This window comes from Phymastichus coffea, unplaced genomic scaffold (genome assembly GCF_024137745.1).
Source record: "Phymastichus coffea isolate CEN01 unplaced genomic scaffold, Cenicafe_Pcof_1.1 PCOF00039, whole genome shotgun sequence".
NCBI classification, from domain to species: domain Eukaryota; kingdom Metazoa; phylum Arthropoda; class Insecta; order Hymenoptera; family Eulophidae; genus Phymastichus; species Phymastichus coffea.
In genome coordinates, this window is record NW_026706850.1 from 2073855 (window position 1) to 2093511 (window position 19657).

At 36.9% G+C, this 19657-nt stretch overlaps 1 protein-coding gene across 2 annotated transcripts in view; it reads left to right on the forward strand.

The window, feature by feature from the left end:
• LOC131663943 (epithelial discoidin domain-containing receptor 1-like) overlaps positions 1 to 19657 on the forward strand; it is a 127381-nt gene that overhangs the window by 103473 nt on the left and 4251 nt on the right. For both annotated transcript variants that reach the window (XM_058934731.1, XM_058934732.1), the window contains 7 exons: positions 3901 to 4252; positions 6433 to 6620; positions 7577 to 7752; positions 13092 to 13214; positions 13730 to 13839; positions 16975 to 17175; positions 17736 to 17828. In XM_058934731.1, the coding sequence (XP_058790714.1) occupies positions 3901 to 4252; positions 6433 to 6620; positions 7577 to 7752; positions 13092 to 13214; positions 13730 to 13839; positions 16975 to 17175; positions 17736 to 17828 (1243 nt within the window). The remainder of the gene's footprint in view (positions 1 to 3900; positions 4253 to 6432; positions 6621 to 7576; positions 7753 to 13091; positions 13215 to 13729; positions 13840 to 16974; positions 17176 to 17735; positions 17829 to 19657) is intronic.

The window sequence follows — 19657 nt, forward strand, 5'->3', positions numbered from 1 at the left end:
TCTATTAAAAGTGAAATAACTTCTTCATTTCCATTAAAATGAAGTACTTCGTCAATTTTCCTAAAATGGATTTAGAAGAGAAAAAGAACTAAAGAAAAAGATTTTCACCTAGAAGTGTACATCAAATAAAAACCTGAGAAAGAGATAACTCGAGAAATCGTATATGACGTATATATTGAAACATTTTTATCTGCTAGCGAAAATGTGACAAGTGCAAGAATATGATCGACTTAAATTGTTCTTGAATTCGCCGGCATACATTTTTCGAGATATTGAAATGTTATGTTCACTGTATTCAATTTACTGGATTTTGTATTACTATATTTTCAGTTTAGGATGTACCTACGCCAGTATGAAAGCATATAACGAAAAAAAAAATCTACGGCTGACTAAAATAGACTTGTACTCCTAGAAATCTAATTTTGCGTTTAAGCCTGAGCATCAAATAAGTGAAAATGATGTATTATACGCATAATAATGAAATTGCTGATTATTAATTAGGACGACTTTATACAATTACCATTTTTTTATCCCAGAAAAAGCATAAAAGAATAAACCTCGAATTCAATAGGATCGAAAAGTTCATTGGCGCAGCTCGTTAATGAGAATTTGTGAGCACATAGGGACTATTTCCTACTTTTACCTTCTTGGCTTTTTTTCACATGCGTTTTATGCGCTCATATTCCATCGCTCGGTGGAGAAGGCTTTCAAACGTTCTCTCTGCGTAATGTTTCGGGTCTTTAGGATTCAATGATTTCGAAGCGTCACTACTGATGCCCGCCGACGATTACCTATGCATAGATTTCTAAAGATCAAGTAGTGGATGTTCTGAAGAATATTTTAAACTATTGACGTAATAAAAGTTTCCTCCAATTTTCAATTGCGCAATTAATTGAAAAAACTGGTTTAATCCAATCTTCAATTTAACGCTCCTATCAATCTCAAAAATAAAATCCTTAAAAATAGAAAAAAGAAGAAAGGAACGGATCAGTCGCGCTGACCGGCGTGCGAATGAAGTTTGCGGTGCATTTCCATTAAGCGCGCTAAATCAAAGAGCTAAAAATTGGCACTCAAGCGAGATGAAGGCAAGAGCAGAGAGGAAGAGAAATGGAGAAGGGAGGGAGAGCTGCATTAGTGGCGTTTGACGTCGTGCATCAGCTGCACACGCGTGGCTTTTGCATGCAAGCTTGCGACGCGTCGCGTGCGGACGCAAGGGAGAAAATTGGAAAATTTTCGATAAACGGCCATTCCCCGATATGACGTGACCGCAATGCCTTCGGATGACAGCTTCCCTGTGTATCGCGCCAAATGCATGACATTAACGTGGCTTACATCTTTCCTGACCCATTATACGTAACTGCAAATTATCGACGTTTCTTCCTGCTCTTGGAATATCGTGTTATTGAAGTTATGTATGTATATATATAAACTATAGCTCAGTAGTTGGTTATATGCTGGCTCAAAATTGACCTATAAATTTTAGCGACAGTTCGTTTTGACGTCCTATTTTCAAAGTTTCATTCAAATAATACGTACAAAGTTGACACTGTGGAGTTTTACTCTCGAAACGAGTGTTAAATTCTCTTAAACCTTGTACATTTTTTCAAAGTTTTTCAAATGTTTCACATATCATTTTATGCATGTCACTCTGCTCATTAACAAAATTATTTTCAAATCCATAAGAAATCCGAATAGTCGAGTGACCGCTCGACTTGACATTATAATCATGTTCAAACTATGACATCTCAGTATCCCTCGTGCATAGTGGTCTGTAACCAAGTTATTCAGCGGGACGCAACCCTCCCTTCCGTTAGAAGAAAAAATTAAAAGAAAACGTGGTTGTGCGATGGTGCGGTCACCTGCCAGAGCAGAAAATCCCTTGTCTGGCGTGCAAAGAATGTTTAATATCAGATTTCATAGAAAAGGCTAACGCGGAGTGGGGTGGCAGGTTCAGCGTCGCCCGCTAAAATCCGATATCAAACACGACGAGAAGACAGCTTTGTTTCCTGCACGAGCCGCCGCCGCTGCCGTCGCCGTAATCCCGACCATCCCCTCCTCCCGGGAATTCCGAGGGACCACACGGCTTAACCACCCCCCCGCCCCGCAGCAAAAGCCGTATAAATGACACGCTTATATTCGCGTGTGTTTTCCTCGAGAGCCAGATTTCGGAGCGGCTGTCGCAGCCGTCCGTCGTCGTAGTCCCGCGGAGACGACGAGTTTACGCGGATGTGCGTCGCGAGTGCGCGACCAACGACTTATACGTACGTACGTATGCCTTCTTGTGGCTCGTACAATTTCACGTGTGAAGAAATTAATAGTTTCTGGCAGCTGTGTTTACGCGAGTTCTCCAACGGAAACATTTTGGGGCATTAAAAAAAATGATTTATACATACAAATTTAACGTAATGAAATAATAAATAAAGTCATCTACGTTATTATTAGTTTTTTTTCAGATAATTAGCAATCGAGGATGATATATCATACTTTCATTATTCAGCAATCAAAAACTTTTAAACTTAAAATAGACATCTCGTTAATTGAGCTTTCCGGTCGACCATGCCAAATCCATGCAGACATGCGCCTAGAATATATTGTAGGTCGTCTTTCATACTGGTATAAAACGACTTATAGTGCTGTGAGGCATGTTACGGTTTTTGTTTTCACTCCTGTTTTGCCACGTCGGATATCTCAGCTCTGCTAAGAAAAAACACCAAAAATACCACTTCGTGTTGACGTTTCAAAATTCATTTTGTACAGCCAGTATTTCTTGAGACTTCATCGACTTTTTAGTTGCTTTAAGCTTTTCGCAACTTACATTTAAATTTTAAAATGATCAAATAACAATTAATTTTACGACGTAAAAATGGATTATTAATAGAAGATATGGTTAATCTGATTTACTTGCAATTTCAATATTTATAATCAACGTAAAAACGAACAACCAACTTTCTAATATTTAATGATGTACTTATGAGTGACTATCGTTCAAAACTTTCTTAATTAGACCTCATGGCTCTATTCATCTTTATAGAATACGTTCTGCTTGAAATCCGTAAAAGCTTCTTATGTAACGATCGTTTCTGTCTATTTTCATCTGATGTTTCGACAGATTATTACCCGTATTATCATGCCTTTCTAATTATGCTAATTGTGCCGAATTACGCATTCGGTGGAGCACAATAAGTGTTACTTCAAAACTGATGGCAAGTAGAATCTCGAATGAAATGAGTTTTGACGTTGCTCGACTACCAGCATAGCAAATTTTAATGATTACTCAATTTAATACATCAGGAAATTAGAGATACTAATTAAAAGTTTCTGTAAGCAAAAACCGTTTCGAGTTTTAATGAATATTAATTTCTCTGTGAGCCCTGATTTCCGGACCGTTTGAGATTCTATGACACTTTCACTTCGTATATAAATTTTGTTGCTTGGCCAAAGCTTCCTTACCATGCGAAACATTTTGGAATTTCATTCGACTCGATTAGTTTTCAAACTTAGGATTTTTATAGTGATAAATCACTTGCCATTTTTTAAGATATTTAATCAAAAATTCAGATAAGAGGAGAACTTGCAACGTTTGTATACGTTTCTGTAAGCTGTAACTTATCTTTTATGGATGAATACGAACCAATTTTAAATTTCGAACATTTAAAGTTAGAATAAAAGTCGACAAAGCGAAAGAAATTTCGAAAATTAATTCTTTTCCAAGGAATTCTTGCCGTTGGGAAATGTTCTATAAATTTATATTACCATGTAAATTGATTCTTTTCTGAATAATCAACGAAAAAGACCTTTAAAGCGGTGAATTTATTGTTACAAATAAAAGATAATCATAAGTAACTCGTTAACTTACTTTACCAATCAACATATTTACTATTATTATTTTTCTTGTTGCAGTGGTAGCTCACGGCAATTTCACGTCAGAAGAGCTAATGCCATCAACGGAAACGCCAGCTCAAAGTGATATCTTCATCGAGAAAAATGGCTCGATGTCAACAGTGCGCGAGCAACCCCCGGTTTCCCAGGCAAAACACGACGATCCAACTTATATGGCAGTGGTGATTGGCGTATTAACAGCGGTGATACTGTTGCTGGCGGTGGCGATCTTTTTGATTGTCACACGTCACAGGCAACGCAAATGTTTCGCCAGTCCAGTCAATGGTAAAACTCCATCTCATCTCGGTTCAACTTGCGCCACCGTGGAAAAAGGAGCTGCATTGATGGCCTACACCCTCGAGGACGACGAGAGGTATGAGCTTTCGATTTTCGACGAGCACGCCACGCTCATCGACGGCCATCACTTGTATTGCCGGCCTGAGAGCGTTAAAGGCTAAGGACATTGCACGAGATTTCAGTATAATGTATATTTCAATCGAGTCATTGTTCAACGTTCTAATCTTATATAATATTTCATTCACCAATGCTATATTTGTCTCGTGCAACTTCTTGAGTACGTACACCTAGATTTAGAATATATTTTCATTTGCGTAGATATCTATATATATATATATATATATATATACACGACATTCCTGCAGCGTAATATACGGGTAATATTTTAAGTGTAGTACAAACCACAGAAATATTTAAAAACTTATTTTATAAGATACCAAATAATACACGTAAAGACTTATACAGAACTTGCCAACTTTTCTTAAAGAATTACTTAGTATCGTGAACAAAATATTTATACAACTCGTTTTTTATTTTCAAGTTAATATTTTTCTACATGATCCTTCCTGTGATAATGTTACAATAATAATAAATAATATACCACTACTGCAATTCTGCAGTACTTTGAGAATCAATAAAGATGTTGTTCACTAATATAGCAATATGACGATGCCACAAATTTTGAAAAAGACTATGAGTAATAATTACAAGTTTTCAACGTGCCAAATGATAAAAGTCGACTTATTTTTATTAGTCTGTAAGTTAATTGAAAGCCAATACTTCCGAAACTTTTATTTGTGACTTAAGTTTGCCGGCATAAAAAACATTACGTGCGCAATTAATTGATTTTATCAAAAGTAATTCAAATCACGATAATATATGGGATTGCCAATACAATCAAATAGATTCGTTCGTACTACATATTAAGTCACTTAATTAGCGTATTGGACGAGTAAGTAATATATTTCTAAATTGTAATGACTAAATTGTAAAGCAATAGTAACTTGCTATACTGATAGTAATCTATACTGATAAGAACATACATTTTATATTTTTCTACTTTTCAACAAGTGAAATAAATATTTAAATTGGAAAAAAGAACAAAACGTGTTTTGAAATACTTCCTTCCTTATAGTCATAAATCAAACTTACAGAAATTTAATTTATAATCGCGCTTCTGAGGAGTCATTCATTTTTTAATCGAATAAAGCAGCGAATTAACAATCACGTATTTATCTAACATACCGATAGAAATTTCGACAATAACATATACAAAATATGCCATTGCCACTTTTCATGCAAGCATGATTAAAGTAGCACAAAAAAGTAAGCTCTAACGTGAAAATTCTCGTAAAAAGAAGTTTCAATGAAGTAGCGTTGAGTCTAAAAATGTTCCTCCTGAAAATCAGGAAAGTATCACTCGTCGCTTTGCGGTCGAGCGCCCTCTCGGTCTTCCTTTTTTGCTCCCAACCCACGCTACGTTTCTTTTTTTCTCTCTCCTCCTCTCGATACTTTCTTTTTCTCTCTTGCAATTCTCAATCGACGTATGAAGCTCGTTAGCGGTCGTCCAATAACGTCCCAATGAAAACGCCCCTTCACTACCTCTTTATTTTTTTCCCCTGCTTTTTTCCTTTTTTCGTTTCTAGTCTATACCTTCGCTCGTTATATCATCACCCTCTCTTGCCTCGATACTCGATTTTGGTGTCATTTCATTTATCTTTCGTACAATTTTTAAGATAACATCGCCGTATTGAAACCTAATTTCAGTTTCAATTTTTTTGACTCATTAATTACCGGAATGCCCATCATTTTCTACTTACGAACGAGACGAATTTCCAGCTGAAAAAACCTACAATACCATAAAAAACAAGCGGCAATGAGCATTAAAATAACAATAACAACACTGCAAGCTTTGCATTTAACGTACTTTAATTTTTACTTTTCATCCTTTGTTAGCACACATTTAACCAAAAAGTTTAACTCTCACCGCTACAAACAGATTGTACTAAAAAAAGCAGCAAAATATTATATCACAACTAAAAAATAATTGCACACAAAGCTGACAAATAACTGCTTGTTAACAAATTAAATTGTCATCGTACAGTCAGATAACAATAAAAAACGAGAGAGCGAGAGCTCGCGTTGTTTTCCGTCTCGTTACTGTACCGATAAAGAGAGAGCCCGTTTAATCCGTGGCCTCGTGTGTTTTTTTTCTGTTTCCCGCTTGCTGTTTTTCTGGACTACAATAAACGAAAGATATGCTGGTGGCTCGCTGCCGACGCTACCCCGGGATCTTGGCAACCGACTTTTAGATATTGTCAAGCTTGATGACTACCAGGAGCCGTATCAGGCTCTTAAATACGCGCCTTACTACAGCTACAGCACTGTCGTTATGGAAATGAAGGATATGGTCACCAACAAGCCTCCCACTGTTAATCATACAGGTGAGTTTTTACTTTTTATTCAATTTTATTTTCTGTTGATGCTTACAGTTTTCTCAATACACCACATCTGAAATAAATTGAATGAATGGCGTGAATTATAGTTTTAACACAAAAATTTGATAAGAAATATCAAAGTGACTATTGATAATTTTCACAGAATCTGGACTCATTGAATCAATCGATATCGTCGTTAAAGTTGGTCATCTAATCTTACTGTAACCAACAGATTTCAGTATATTTATTTGAAAACAATAATAATGAAAATTCATACGTGTATTAAATGCTATGAAATCGTATCCTCGTAAAATGGTATTCACGAACGATATGATCCAAATTAACTAGGTCAATGTTACGCGCGACCATTTAGGTGACGTTAAAAGACCATTTTCACGTCCACGCGCGAAACAATGAGATTCGAAATTTAACTGACGATCTACTGTAATAATGCCCGGGTGTCCGTTGTGCATAATAGCCAAAGTTTAACAATTTCCGAAGTAATGGCGCACTAACTTTAGCCAGAAACGAAACCGTAACGTCGCGAATATATAATATATCATACGCAACATTGTATAGCAGTGACTTTCGTCATAAGATCTTCGAAACGCATTATTCAAGCGGAGTTAGCATTCAACAAGTTTAAAGAAGCCGAAAGTTCTTCGATGAACAAGTATACCTTGATGAAAGTCTAAAAGAGTTGTAAAGAACATGGATATCAATTCTCAAATTTTATCAAGGTAGACTTCAAAAAAAGAGACTGATTGATTAAAATTATGTCAAAAATATGATATTTCAGGCTAAAACAATACTTCAACAATAGTATATTTACCTAATGATACCTGACCGTATAGCATTATCCATTCTGATCCAATGCCAAGCCATTAGACGATGCACACATAACCACAGCGAAATTGAGCAATTAGCCTCCACGTCTCAATCGATCGCGGCCGTCTTTGCAGGCTTATACGCGAATGGTGCGGTCGACGCGTCGTACGAGTACGCAGTGCCAGAGCTCGGTACCCAGCAGCCACTTCTCAACGGTTCTGACAATCGCACCCCCAACAGCACGGCAAGCGATCAGGACAGCGTCTTCTCGAAGACATCCTCGCGCTGCAGTCGACCTGATGATAAAAAGGCAAGTTGTTTTTATGTAAAATTCAAAGCTAAAGTGCAGAAATTAATATTTAATATTCGAATTCTCAACAAGACGGATTTTGCCGCGAGTTTTAAAATTTGCTAAGCTTTTCGTCGCCAAAAGCGCATAAGATCACGTAATCCCTGATTCACCCGAGTTTCGTTCTAAGGTAGTAGTAGCTTTTTGCCGATCGAACATCGCACAAGTTTCCTCGCACGTACCTTATAAATATTGCCAAAGATTTACATACTTGGCTTTTGCACTATGTGTATATTTATTCTTGGATTTAACTCGAGCGGTTTATATGACTTGGTCAGAATATTGCAAGAGATTGCAGGATATTGGAAAATTTTTAATGCTTGCATTTCCGAAGCATCGAATAGTGTTGCTTTTCCACGCAAATAGTGCTTCCTCATAGAGGAAGCTTTGTCTTGATAAAAAAATAGTTTTCTTCAAATCATTTGTGCCTTAAGACCATCATGCGTCATAATTTGACGGGTAATCAATTTATTTTTATATACCGGAGGATGACAAAAATATTCATATGATTCTAATGAGATCAAGTTTTTCGAAATTTCGAAAAAATGTGATTTTTTCAATTCATTAATTTTTGCCTTTCAGATTTTGAAAAATATCCCAAAATAACCAAAAAACGTACCTGCAGTATTCAGTGCAATCTTAAAAATTCACCGCGAAAGAAAGAGATTATATTTTTAAATAATTTGTTAGAAAATATCATCAAAATGGTTGAATGTAACTGTGATTATATTGTTTTTCAATGTGATACAAATATGTTTATAACTTATTTATTTTATTTTTCATTTTATTTTATTTTACTAAACAAATCATGAATTGAAAGAAAATTAATTAAACAGCTTTTTTCCGTAATCACAATAGAAATATGCTTAAATCGAGTAACTTCTACTAAACCTTGTTTTCATCTGATTCTTAATAAAATAAAAAGATTTAAGTGTCAGTCAGAATCAAGATTCCAAAGATTAGTAGCCTCGATGTTGCTGTAAAAAAGTCAAGCTCGTAAAGTCAAACGATCAAGCCGCATTTTTCAACGTATCCCACAAAGAATCCTCGCTCAATAAAACACGCGGCAGGTAGAAGCGTACCAAGGGAGATTTCAAAATTAATAATTGAAATCAATATCCGATGGGGCCAGGTAGTAGTTTCCCTCTCGCACGTGAATTCCTAGGGACGATGATTCTTTTATGCGGCTGAAGTTCTTCCTTATTCAGCCAAGGATCTTACCCTTGTCGGTCGTATTTCCTCGCTCACTCGCTACTTGCTCGCGCGCGCGCGCTCGGCCTGCTAAATTTTTGTTGCTGCCGAGCTTTCCTTGGGAGATTTTCCCGCGCGCTCTGTTACTGCAATTTCGCCTGCGAGCGTGCTCTCTTCGTTGTAAAAAGGGAATTTACGACAGGATGTGCTTGTAATGGGGCTCAACTTTTCGTTCTGCATATTGTAATAACTTTGTAGATTTATTTTTTGCAATATTTTTTACGGTAACCACATTGCTTTTAACGGGTTTACGAGCTTTGTATCAAGCTTTCCTTAACATTTTCCCGTAGTTATCACTTTGTTATATCTTCTGGCTTATCTAACTGAAGAAATTTTGGTAATTGTTAGCTTCTACTAATATCAATGGTCTTTCGTAAAAACTGTATAACTCCCAAATTGAAACACCACACCAAAGAAACTATAAAGACTCCACGCTTTCTCCTCAACCCAAAAAATCACGGCAACCTATATATCCTTTAGAACACGCACCGTAAGTTCACTAATTGCGAAGCAGAGAGAAAGAGAGAGAGAGAGAGAGAGAGAGAGATAAAGTACTTTGGAATTATTACGATTGCTCAAGTTCAACGAGGCTTGTCGAATATGCCTTTGCACCCTGCTCTCTAACTTAATTTTCTTGGTCTTGAGAAGGTGATTAATGCTCGTGCTTGCAGCGCACTATCAATCACCAACTGTGCAGCGAGCAAAAAGACCTCCCAGCAGCGTAATGCGCATAGTTGTGGTACACCCGCGTTTGAGGAAGAAAAAAAAACGACACACCGCGGTGGCCCGGAATGCGTCATCATAACGCGCTCCAGTGAGCTTCCTCTCTCTCCGTAATCACGGGTCGCCTTTCTCGGGTGTCTGCATTTTCCTTGGCATTTTCTATTTGTGCGAATGCTGACAGCGCGAGAGAAGGAAAGTTCTATATATCAACGATGGCGCTTGATTATTTTTTCCTATTGTCGCTCAAAGCCCTGCTTTCCAATGGTTTTTCGACAAAATTAGCGCTTCAACCGCGTAGAACAAGTCTTGTTTTCTGCCAAACTTTCATTTGATCGTTGGTGCGCGCACAAAGCCAAGTAGCTGCATATGAGCTAACGATGCTGTTTGAACGTAATCCTCATGCCTATTTCGCCAAAGCGCTCGTGCATCGATTGATTTTGAGGTTAATCGATTAGTGCAACGGTCTATGTCAGAGCTATTTATGCCTCGGGGAGCTTAAGTAGGATTGGCTTGCGAATGCATTCCTCAAAGCGGCTCTCTCTCCCTGCTCGCGCGTAGCTAGTTTGCTACGACTAAGCTACATTCTCCTAGTTTAACCAAATACTCCAATATTCAGACAATACACCCTACGCGCGCACACTCTCTTAGGATAACATTGATTTTAACAGAGTAAGAGGGGGGGGGAGAAAGAGAGATCGTTGTATATAGGCAAAACTTAATTTTGCGCTTGGAACGTAGAGAGAGTCGTATCCTGAATCACAATAGCCGCAAAGTCAGTAGTAGCCTGTATATTCCTCTCGTGTGTGCTGCCGCGAAAACGATTTCCCGCACATACACATTGCGTGTGTACAGAACCACTCACGTAGACACCAGAAATCTTACTCTTCCTCCTTTGTAAGTGTAATGTATTGTTCTTAACGTTTGAATGACGGCGTGTGCTTTTGTTTAATTAGAATTTCGCCGATATGGTCAGATAAGTGCTAACTGTTGAACAAACTGGACGCGTTGTAATTTCTCAAGAAATAATTATTAATTTCAATCATGAGTAAATAATAGATATACAACTGTAAGCTTTTCCTCTTAGTATCGACAATCGTTTAAAAGCTGTATGCCTAAAGAGGACAGATGAAATTGAAACGTATAGGAATCACTACTAATAATCCGCCATGGCGTATCTATACTGATTGACGTGTACGCGCGCTCGGTGCGTCAAGGTCCGGCGTGCTGTTTTGAGCAGCGTGTCAATCACACGTATTCGTATATATATCCTTTCCTCTCTCTGACGTGTGCTGCAAGTAATTTTAGATAGACACGACTGGCCAGAGTACTGTGCAACCTCTACGGACGTATATACGCTGGGGAAATTGATGTGCGCCAATTGCTACACACAGATGCATACTACGATTGATCTCTGGGACTTAATTATCTGGATTGTATGATGATTAGTGCGATGCTGCTAATTGACTGTTGCAAATGATGTCCTTCTGCTGACTTTTCAAATCATTGGTCGTTTATTATTCTACTTCCTTGGGAATATATCTTGGATAAATTAGGATTGGACTGATTTTGTAAGAAAGAAGATTATCAGATGAAAACAAATTATTCTTTGCGACATTATATCAGCTAGAACACAAACACTTCGTACAAAAGACTTTAGTTAGAACTTCATTGATCTCGGTAGCCCAGTCATTGTAATCTTTCTTATTAAATTGAGGACACCGCTGTCTCCGGTCACATGGCTTCTCGGCCAATTGCACTTGCGATCCCTAAAGTTTAGAAGGTATTTATTAGAACTCTCCGTTTGATAATTCCAATTCACTTGATCACTCAACTGTAAAGACACTGCCGTGAGGGTAATATCCATTATCGGCTATTCTTTACCTCCAGATTCTATCAATAGAATTGTTATATTAGGATTTTCCTTGAATCTTGAAGCAATAGTTGCACCAGTATTTCCAGTTCTAATGACAATAAAATCACATGCATATTAATCTTTCGGTACTGTATTTTGTATCTGATAATTTATTTTTATGATAAGGTATAGATTTTCGTCATAAAATACCAACATGACTTGTATTAAATCTTCGATATTTCTCCGTATAGAATTGACAATTTCTATATAATTAGAACTTCATTCGTTTTTTATACTTGGCTACGAACATGGCTATATAATAAATTAATCACAAACACTAAATTATAAAAAAGGCATTCCTTATTTAAATTTGCTATTTCCTGTTATTGGCTATTTCCTGACAAATATAAATATAATTTCTATTCGGAGACAATTACTTCAAGTTTATACGTGTAAAACATAATAATCGCTGGATGATAGCAAGATCGGAAAAGTAGTTGAAATTATTAGCATATTTAGTGTGTGCTAAAAAATTGCATTTTAATCTCAAAACTGTCCACTAAACGCTCAGTCTCGTATCATGAATTATTATTATGATTTCATTTGAATACATTAACTTTCCATTAGTTTAATTTTATTAAAATCCAATTTAATTGCTTTGTTTCATTTTACATAATGACAGCAATCGAGCAGTTTGAGTTTTTACATACGTATATTATTACTTGTTTCTTTTTTATTATTGATAGCATAACGAATTCGAGCAAGTAAGGCAAATGCATATTTCAAGAGATTAATACAAGGAAGTCTGAGGGTCAATTGAGTAAACGAAGGATAAAAAAAAAGGAACTAAACCAAGTAGCCACTTCTTCTCGCATTAAGAAGCCGCGCGATAGTCATTTAATCCGGGGTCTCGCACAAAGAGACGTAGCCGATAATCGATGGCCCTCAACGCGACTCGTTGACTGCCCCTGGCCAAGAACGCGTCTGCGCTAATTGTTAAGGTGTTCTCAAAGGCTCCCTTCCCTCTTCTCACAAGCTCAAGATGTAATTCAAAGGGTACTTTCTACGGCTCTTGAATCCGATACTTCTTTTCCAGATATATCGTTATCTTCAAAATTATAACGTAATGAGTTATACGGGAAAAGTGAGCTTGTTTTATTTATTTTATATTGTATTCTCTAAAGAATAAACAATCAAATTTTTAAAATGGAAACGTGTGTCAATAGATAACATATCATTATTTGTTTTTGAAAAAAAATACATTTATAATATACGCTCCGTTTTACAAATGCGCATACTAATGAAATTTACTACTGTTAATTTGATAACGGATTAACAGTAAAATAGATATTATTGTAATTTAGAGTTGAACTTTACTTCATTATTTATTTATTACATACTATACGTAATATATTTGTTGAAGTAGAAGGGTAAAATAATATTATTTTATTCTCTCACTTGTTGCGTGTTACAGTCGCCAACACAACAGGAGGTACTTTCTGCTTTGAAGAAACGCTTGGAACAAACCAATGTACCCTTATTTCCGCGACATCGACTTCGCATGCTTTCAAAGTTAGCCGAGGGCGCCTTTGGTTCAGTAAGTATTCTTTTCTAAAATAACTTAAATATCAAGAAGATAGCATTTAAAATCATAGAGAGATTATTAAATACATAACAAGTACACTGTTCTCATTTGTTTTGAAAAATCATCATTTTAAAGTTTATGATTATTGATATCTGTGTGTCATCATCTGAGGAAAATAATTTGAATTTAAGAAACTATACATTTCCGTTGAGAATGTACAGAAGTAATTGTAATTTTTCAATGATTCCCTCGTTTTTTCCCTCATAATTTTTGTTTCTTGTTGAAATATAAATTGTACAACATTTAAGCAATCGGACCAATTCTCTTTCTTTTTTCAATTTTAAAAGATTGATTTGGACTCGCCGTCCATTTTCCCATCGTAAAAATAATCGTAAAATGAGCGTCAGCTCTATCCACGATTGACTTCGCTTTTCCATAAACATTCCTCTGCAAAAGAGAGAAGAAGAAGAAAGAAAAGAGCTGCTCTCGCTTTCTCAAAAGATAAAAAACAATCCGTTTTAATGAAGGTCTACATCGCGGAAGCCGAGGGAATTCCGGAGTACGGCACAACTACAACCCTCGGTAAGAGGCTCGTGGCAGTCAAGTTTTTACTACCGGAAGCGAACGAGAAGGAAAAGTAAGTACAAACACACAGTTGTGCCCTTAATTCTTTTCTCTTTCCCCTCCTCAAGTCTGCCCTTATTTTTTTCTATTCTTACACTGTGGATTCCGCACAATAAACTCTCGGGGATTCGAAGAGAAAAAAAATTTGCTCACTTGCGCACTCTCTCTAGCAATCAAACGATTCGTACCGTTTCACGGAGTATGCGAGTTTTACCCCCTTATCACTAATCCTCGATGGAAATGACGGAAATGGAACGCTGCTATGAATTGCCGGCCTTTGTGAAATTCCAAGAAATTCATGTATTTCTTAACTTTCGTTCTCTCATGCAAGTAATCAATGTCTCGCTCAAGCCGGACGATATTTTAATTTTGGAGTGTCATCGTGAAAATAATCGTACCCAACAGCCGTTTTTAATACAAACGATGTGACACGACGGTGAGAGCTTATAGCCAAGAATGTTCTCTATCGATTTGACGAATAACTATTATACATTATTTCAAGTTATAATTTTGAATATTAGTAAAGTTGTTATCAATTATTTATTATAGCAATTGTAAAAATATTCGGGACTTGCATAAAATATGGAAGAAACGATGGCCCTTTAAATCGAAGTACTATCTTAGTGGATTGCCAGCACCGTATGCTTTTTAGTACACAATCTCCAGGTAAACCACTTTCGAGGTTCACTTTTGAAATAAAAATATTCGTGCAAAAGGTAAACATCTTCATCATTAAATAGCATAGAACAAACACAGTGAGCCCGTACGATCACGATTACATTAGACCATTTTAAAACTCATCTCTCGCTATCTCTCGCTGCGGCGAAACTCGACTCTTTTTGAATCTCTATGACATTATAGACGTGATGTTTTATCTTCTGCATATTGCTACACCTCCTCTCGTTTTACTTTTTCATCTCTTTTTCGTCTGCACGTGCTCTCCTATTCCGTCAAGGCATTGTTTCTTCTTCCTTGTATGGAACATTCAGCGCGTCTAGGGATTTGCATACAATCAGAGGAGAGTGTGTAGGACATTCTCCAAAAACTCGTGCGCTCGTGTGATTTTCTATGCAACGAAATGAGGCACGATTCTTTTCCGTTACCTCATGTTCGATTTCTACGATTCGTATCGGACAGCCGGTCGAGGAGCCTCTCTCTCTCTCTCTCTCACCGCAGACGTCTTTCTTTGAGTATCCAAGAAGAGAGATTTTCTAAACTTCGGTCGTTGTGGACTTTCAAGGAAAAGGATGAATCAAAATTTGTTGGATTCAACGATTTGTATTGAAACTTCTAAAGCCACTCGTCGAGATTTGCGCTTCATGCAGCTAACGGTTTTCCGTCTAAGCGGTTAATACCAACGGTTATGCTGGCATGACAGATTACAAAATTAACTTTAACTAAGGTTAATTTAAAAATGACCTACTATCTCAACATATTTACTGTTTTTGCAATTCACTTATATAAAATACTTAGAAATGACTTAGCGTGCCGAGGAATTTGCATTTATCATTGGCAAAAGAACGTTTGGTATCAAATGTTTATGAATGTGGAGATCACCTTGTCGCTCATCGACAAAGAAGAAATATTTTGATAGAATCTACTTTATGCGACAATGCTATGCTAATAAAAAGATAGCATTAGTCTAGGGTATTTCACGGATCGGTGGTTGGTTGGCTTATAAGTGAAAAAAGTGGATAAACTCTGTCGCAGATGAGACGGAGCAAAAGCGCGTCTGTGTTAACGGAAGATAAGGGTATTTTGAACGCGCGCCTTCTGGCTATATATCGTTTTCCTTGGCGATTCTTTATTAAAAATAGCACTCGAGCTTTCAGATTTACTTTCTATTTATACATTTTTCTTTTTCTGACGTATTTCAAAGGAAATTTTTCTCTTTAATAAAGCACGCCAGATAACGTCAGCAAAAACACTATAATTTCTTATTTGAAGATAGAAAAAAGAGTATCTTGTAAATAATTAGCGAAATGTGATCGGAGACGTAAAAAAAGGTCTGGGAGCTGTTTCTGAGAAGAAAGTCGATACTCGGTGGAACAGCAGACACACATGAGTAATTTCATACAGAGTCAGTCAAGCGCTGCATCGACATGTCGATGATCAAGCTGCAAGTTTTTTAGTCCATTGCATATTGACTTTTCATCTCAACAATGCGTTTTTTTTATCTTTGAAGCAGAGTAAAATAATTGACAGATCAAAATGAGAAGTAGCTCGAAGAAAGAAGAATTAGCGTATGCGGAATTTGTAAATTCCGTCGAAAAGAAAGGGTAAATGCGTAAATGGTTAGCTTGTGCGTACGTCAATAGGTCGATGGGTTCCAACTGCCGTAAATAAGCCACTGTTGCGAATGTGGAGTCGCTTAGCGCTACGAAGCGAGCGAGCGCAAGCACGTGCTGTTGCTGCTGCTCTTGCGATAATATGCCCGCGGGCCGTGAATCTAAATTATTTTTGGAGATTCGGCTTGTTTTGTTCGTTTTATTGAATATGCATGTTCCGTCGGAAACAACAATCCATATTGCACGTACGAATTCTTTTGCTTTTTCACGTTATATAATCGCTTTATTTGTTCTTTACACAATAACCATAGATCTTTGATGATTTATATGGCACAACGAATATCGTGCGTTTTGAAAAATAGATCAGTGGGGTAAATGATACGTATCGCCACTAATAAAAGACGAAAAAAAAACAGGAATTGGCGAGAGGTTGCGGGAATGAGGAAGCGCGTAGAAATGCTCCCGGACGCAATCGATAGAGCTTGCGCAAGCTGCATTGAAGTCTGCCGCCGCACATTTACAGTTTTCTTAACTACCGGCCTCGTCCTCTGTTTACGTTTAAAGGTTTTTAAAACTAACTAATCGATTAGCTCTCTCCCGAAAGCATGTGAAGCTGTACACAAATTCCAGACCGATTCTTATCTCCTCTGACATGACACTACAGTTAGAAAATGACGTTCTCGGGTTGAATAGTCGTTTTTACTCATGTTAACTGTTGCTCAATTTGCATTCAAGTGCGCTATCTTTTTACTGATATTTATATTTGTGAAAAACAACAAAATAATCCTAGTCCTTCTTCTCTGAATTTTTATTGCAATATGATCCGTATGGTCTTTAATCGTAAAATGTCGCGCATATAGGCTTGACTTTCAAAGGGATGTAAGGATCTTGGCAGCCTTAGAAGACCGTAACATCGCGCGTGTATTGGGTGCCTGTTGCCGCGAGGAGCCTTACTGCGTTGTAATGGAATATCTGGAACACGGCGATCTCTGTCAATTCCTCAAGAGCCATGTCACCGCCGAGGACGCCCACTCAATGCCAATTGGCGTTAAGACTCTAAGGTACTGCGATAAATCGATGATGTACTTATGTACAATTTAATTTAAATAAACAATAAATATGTCTATGCGTTAATTAAAAGTTGAATAGAGTGACTATGGTACTGTAGTGCCGATTTCATTTGTTCTGGATGCTTTTTGTACAGAGTTGTGCTTCAACTTTGAATTTGTCGATCGCGAAGTGAGATTTTTGTTTTTCACGTAAGTTAGAAGGAAAATTAAATTTATCACCAAGTTGACTCACGATGATATAACATGAAATAGCAATTCTACTATTACTTCAACAATAAAAAATTATTTATTTCCAAAGATTCTATAAATGATTATATTTACAGCTAATGAAAATAGACTTCGTTTGCTAAAGCATTATTTTTGGTTTGATGATTTCACGCGGTCATTTATGCCATATTTAAAATGTATTCCGTGACTTTGTACTGTAACAAGAATGGAATTAAATGAATAAAAAAAAGTCGAGAACTAAGAGAAATGAATAGTCGCAACTCCCCGCATAGCATGCAGTGTATACGCATACAGATTTACAGTCAGTTTCGTTCTCGTTTCAGTTTCAACTGCCTCATTTACATGGCCGCGCAAATTGCATCGGGGATGCGGTACTTGGAGAACCTCAACTTTGTGCATCGAGATCTGGCTACGAGGTGGGTACAGCGAAATCCTAAGCGCCTCCTCAAAAGTTCCACAGAGCAATTCAACCACGCCAACTCTAGCTAGAGCCTCCCATTTTTTATGCCACGATGAAAATTTCCAAAAAACACTTCCTAGTTATATTTTTTGTTCCTCCCGTGCACGTAGAAAATAAGTGTACCGAATAATTCATTACGAAATCTCGTAAATATTTAGCATACTCAAAATGGAAAAGTTTTACTTTTGAGTTTCTCCCTGGTATACCTACATTTCGACCCAGAAGCTCCGAGTAAATTGAAAGCTTAATTTGGTTTTTATTTATATTACAGAGAAGTCGAAATTACTATGTGCGAAGAGCATAATTAAATTTGAAATTCTATGCAAAAGACAACATAAAATTGATAATTTTTTTTTCAATAATAACGAAACAGCTAACTACCGACGTTCTCAATTATTATGCAGAAGCACGGAGTCGGAACTTAATTTCTTAGGTCACGTCGTAAACACACCGCTTTACCGGGCAATTTTCAAAGAGCACTCGCTCGCTATCGTTTCACAGAAACAAAGGTATTAATCGAAGAAGCTACCTGTGCGCGAAAATTTATTGAAGAAAACCGGAGCATAAACGTTTGCCCATACACTTTCTCAAAAAGAGAAGGGAAGTGCCACGAATGTTACGACAAAGACGCGTAGCAAGAGTCTCATCGACAGAGCCAATCGTAAATCTCAATGAAACTCACTTGCAAGAGGCTGGACTTTGCTCTACCTATACGACGATTCCAAGTGGTTGTCGGATTGTGTGTAACGTTAAATTAATTGTTAGATTTTGCAAGCTGCACCTTATCAGATTGACTTTTCTTTTTGTTAATGGATGTTGTCTGATCCTGATAGACTAATTTATCATAAGATTTATCAGATTGGATTAATTAAATATTTTTCAGAATTGTCCTTAGATTTTTTTATACACTACTTTTATATCTATCCAAGAGAAAATCCAAAGCTTCAATATTTCTCAATTTTTGCGAGTAGATTTATCGAGAATCATTCTATTGCCAAGTCAAAATACGAACACCATTGGAAAAACAACCGGAAAACTTAATTGCAATATACTACAAATCTATTCGCCAATACTTAGCGGTTTTTATTTCATTTTTGTCTCCGTTCTGTTGAAATTTCAAAAACGTACATGCAGAATGTTTGAAAAAATAGGGAACAGTCGTGACTCATCGTTTATTATTATAAAAGTCTATTTTTATTCAACGTACAGGAAATAACAGCTTTATATTGGAACAGAATAAAAAAAACTTTGGAATTCGTAGTGTAGGTACAGTGTTAAAGTTTCGAGGACGTCAATAGATATGTTGAGGATCGTGAGAGGGAAAATTGTCCTGGCGCCAGAAGTTTAGTAGGTTAAGTGCTGCCGGTTGTTACTGGCCTCACATAAATAAAATAATGTAACGATGTGAATTGGAAAATGACGGGGGGCGAGTTTATGTCGTACGCTCGTTACAAATTAAAAAATTTCAGAAAATTAGTGAAACTCCGCAGGGCATTTTACCGCTACATGTTGTCCGCAGTAGTAGCTAACATTGCGGTATTCCTCATAAATCAATAAACTTTGCTGCTATTACTCTCATTTCGAAATAGTACTATTTTCCTTTTTGTTTTGAAAAAAAGACGAATAATTAGAATCTTGACAAAAAACATACAATGCTCTTCTGTAAGCCACTTACCAAATGGAAACATTAGTTTTGCATCCTAAATCCATGATATATCGAGATAACTGTTCATACAAGCACGTCGAACGTTATAAATAGGAGATAAAACGAACAATGAATAAGAT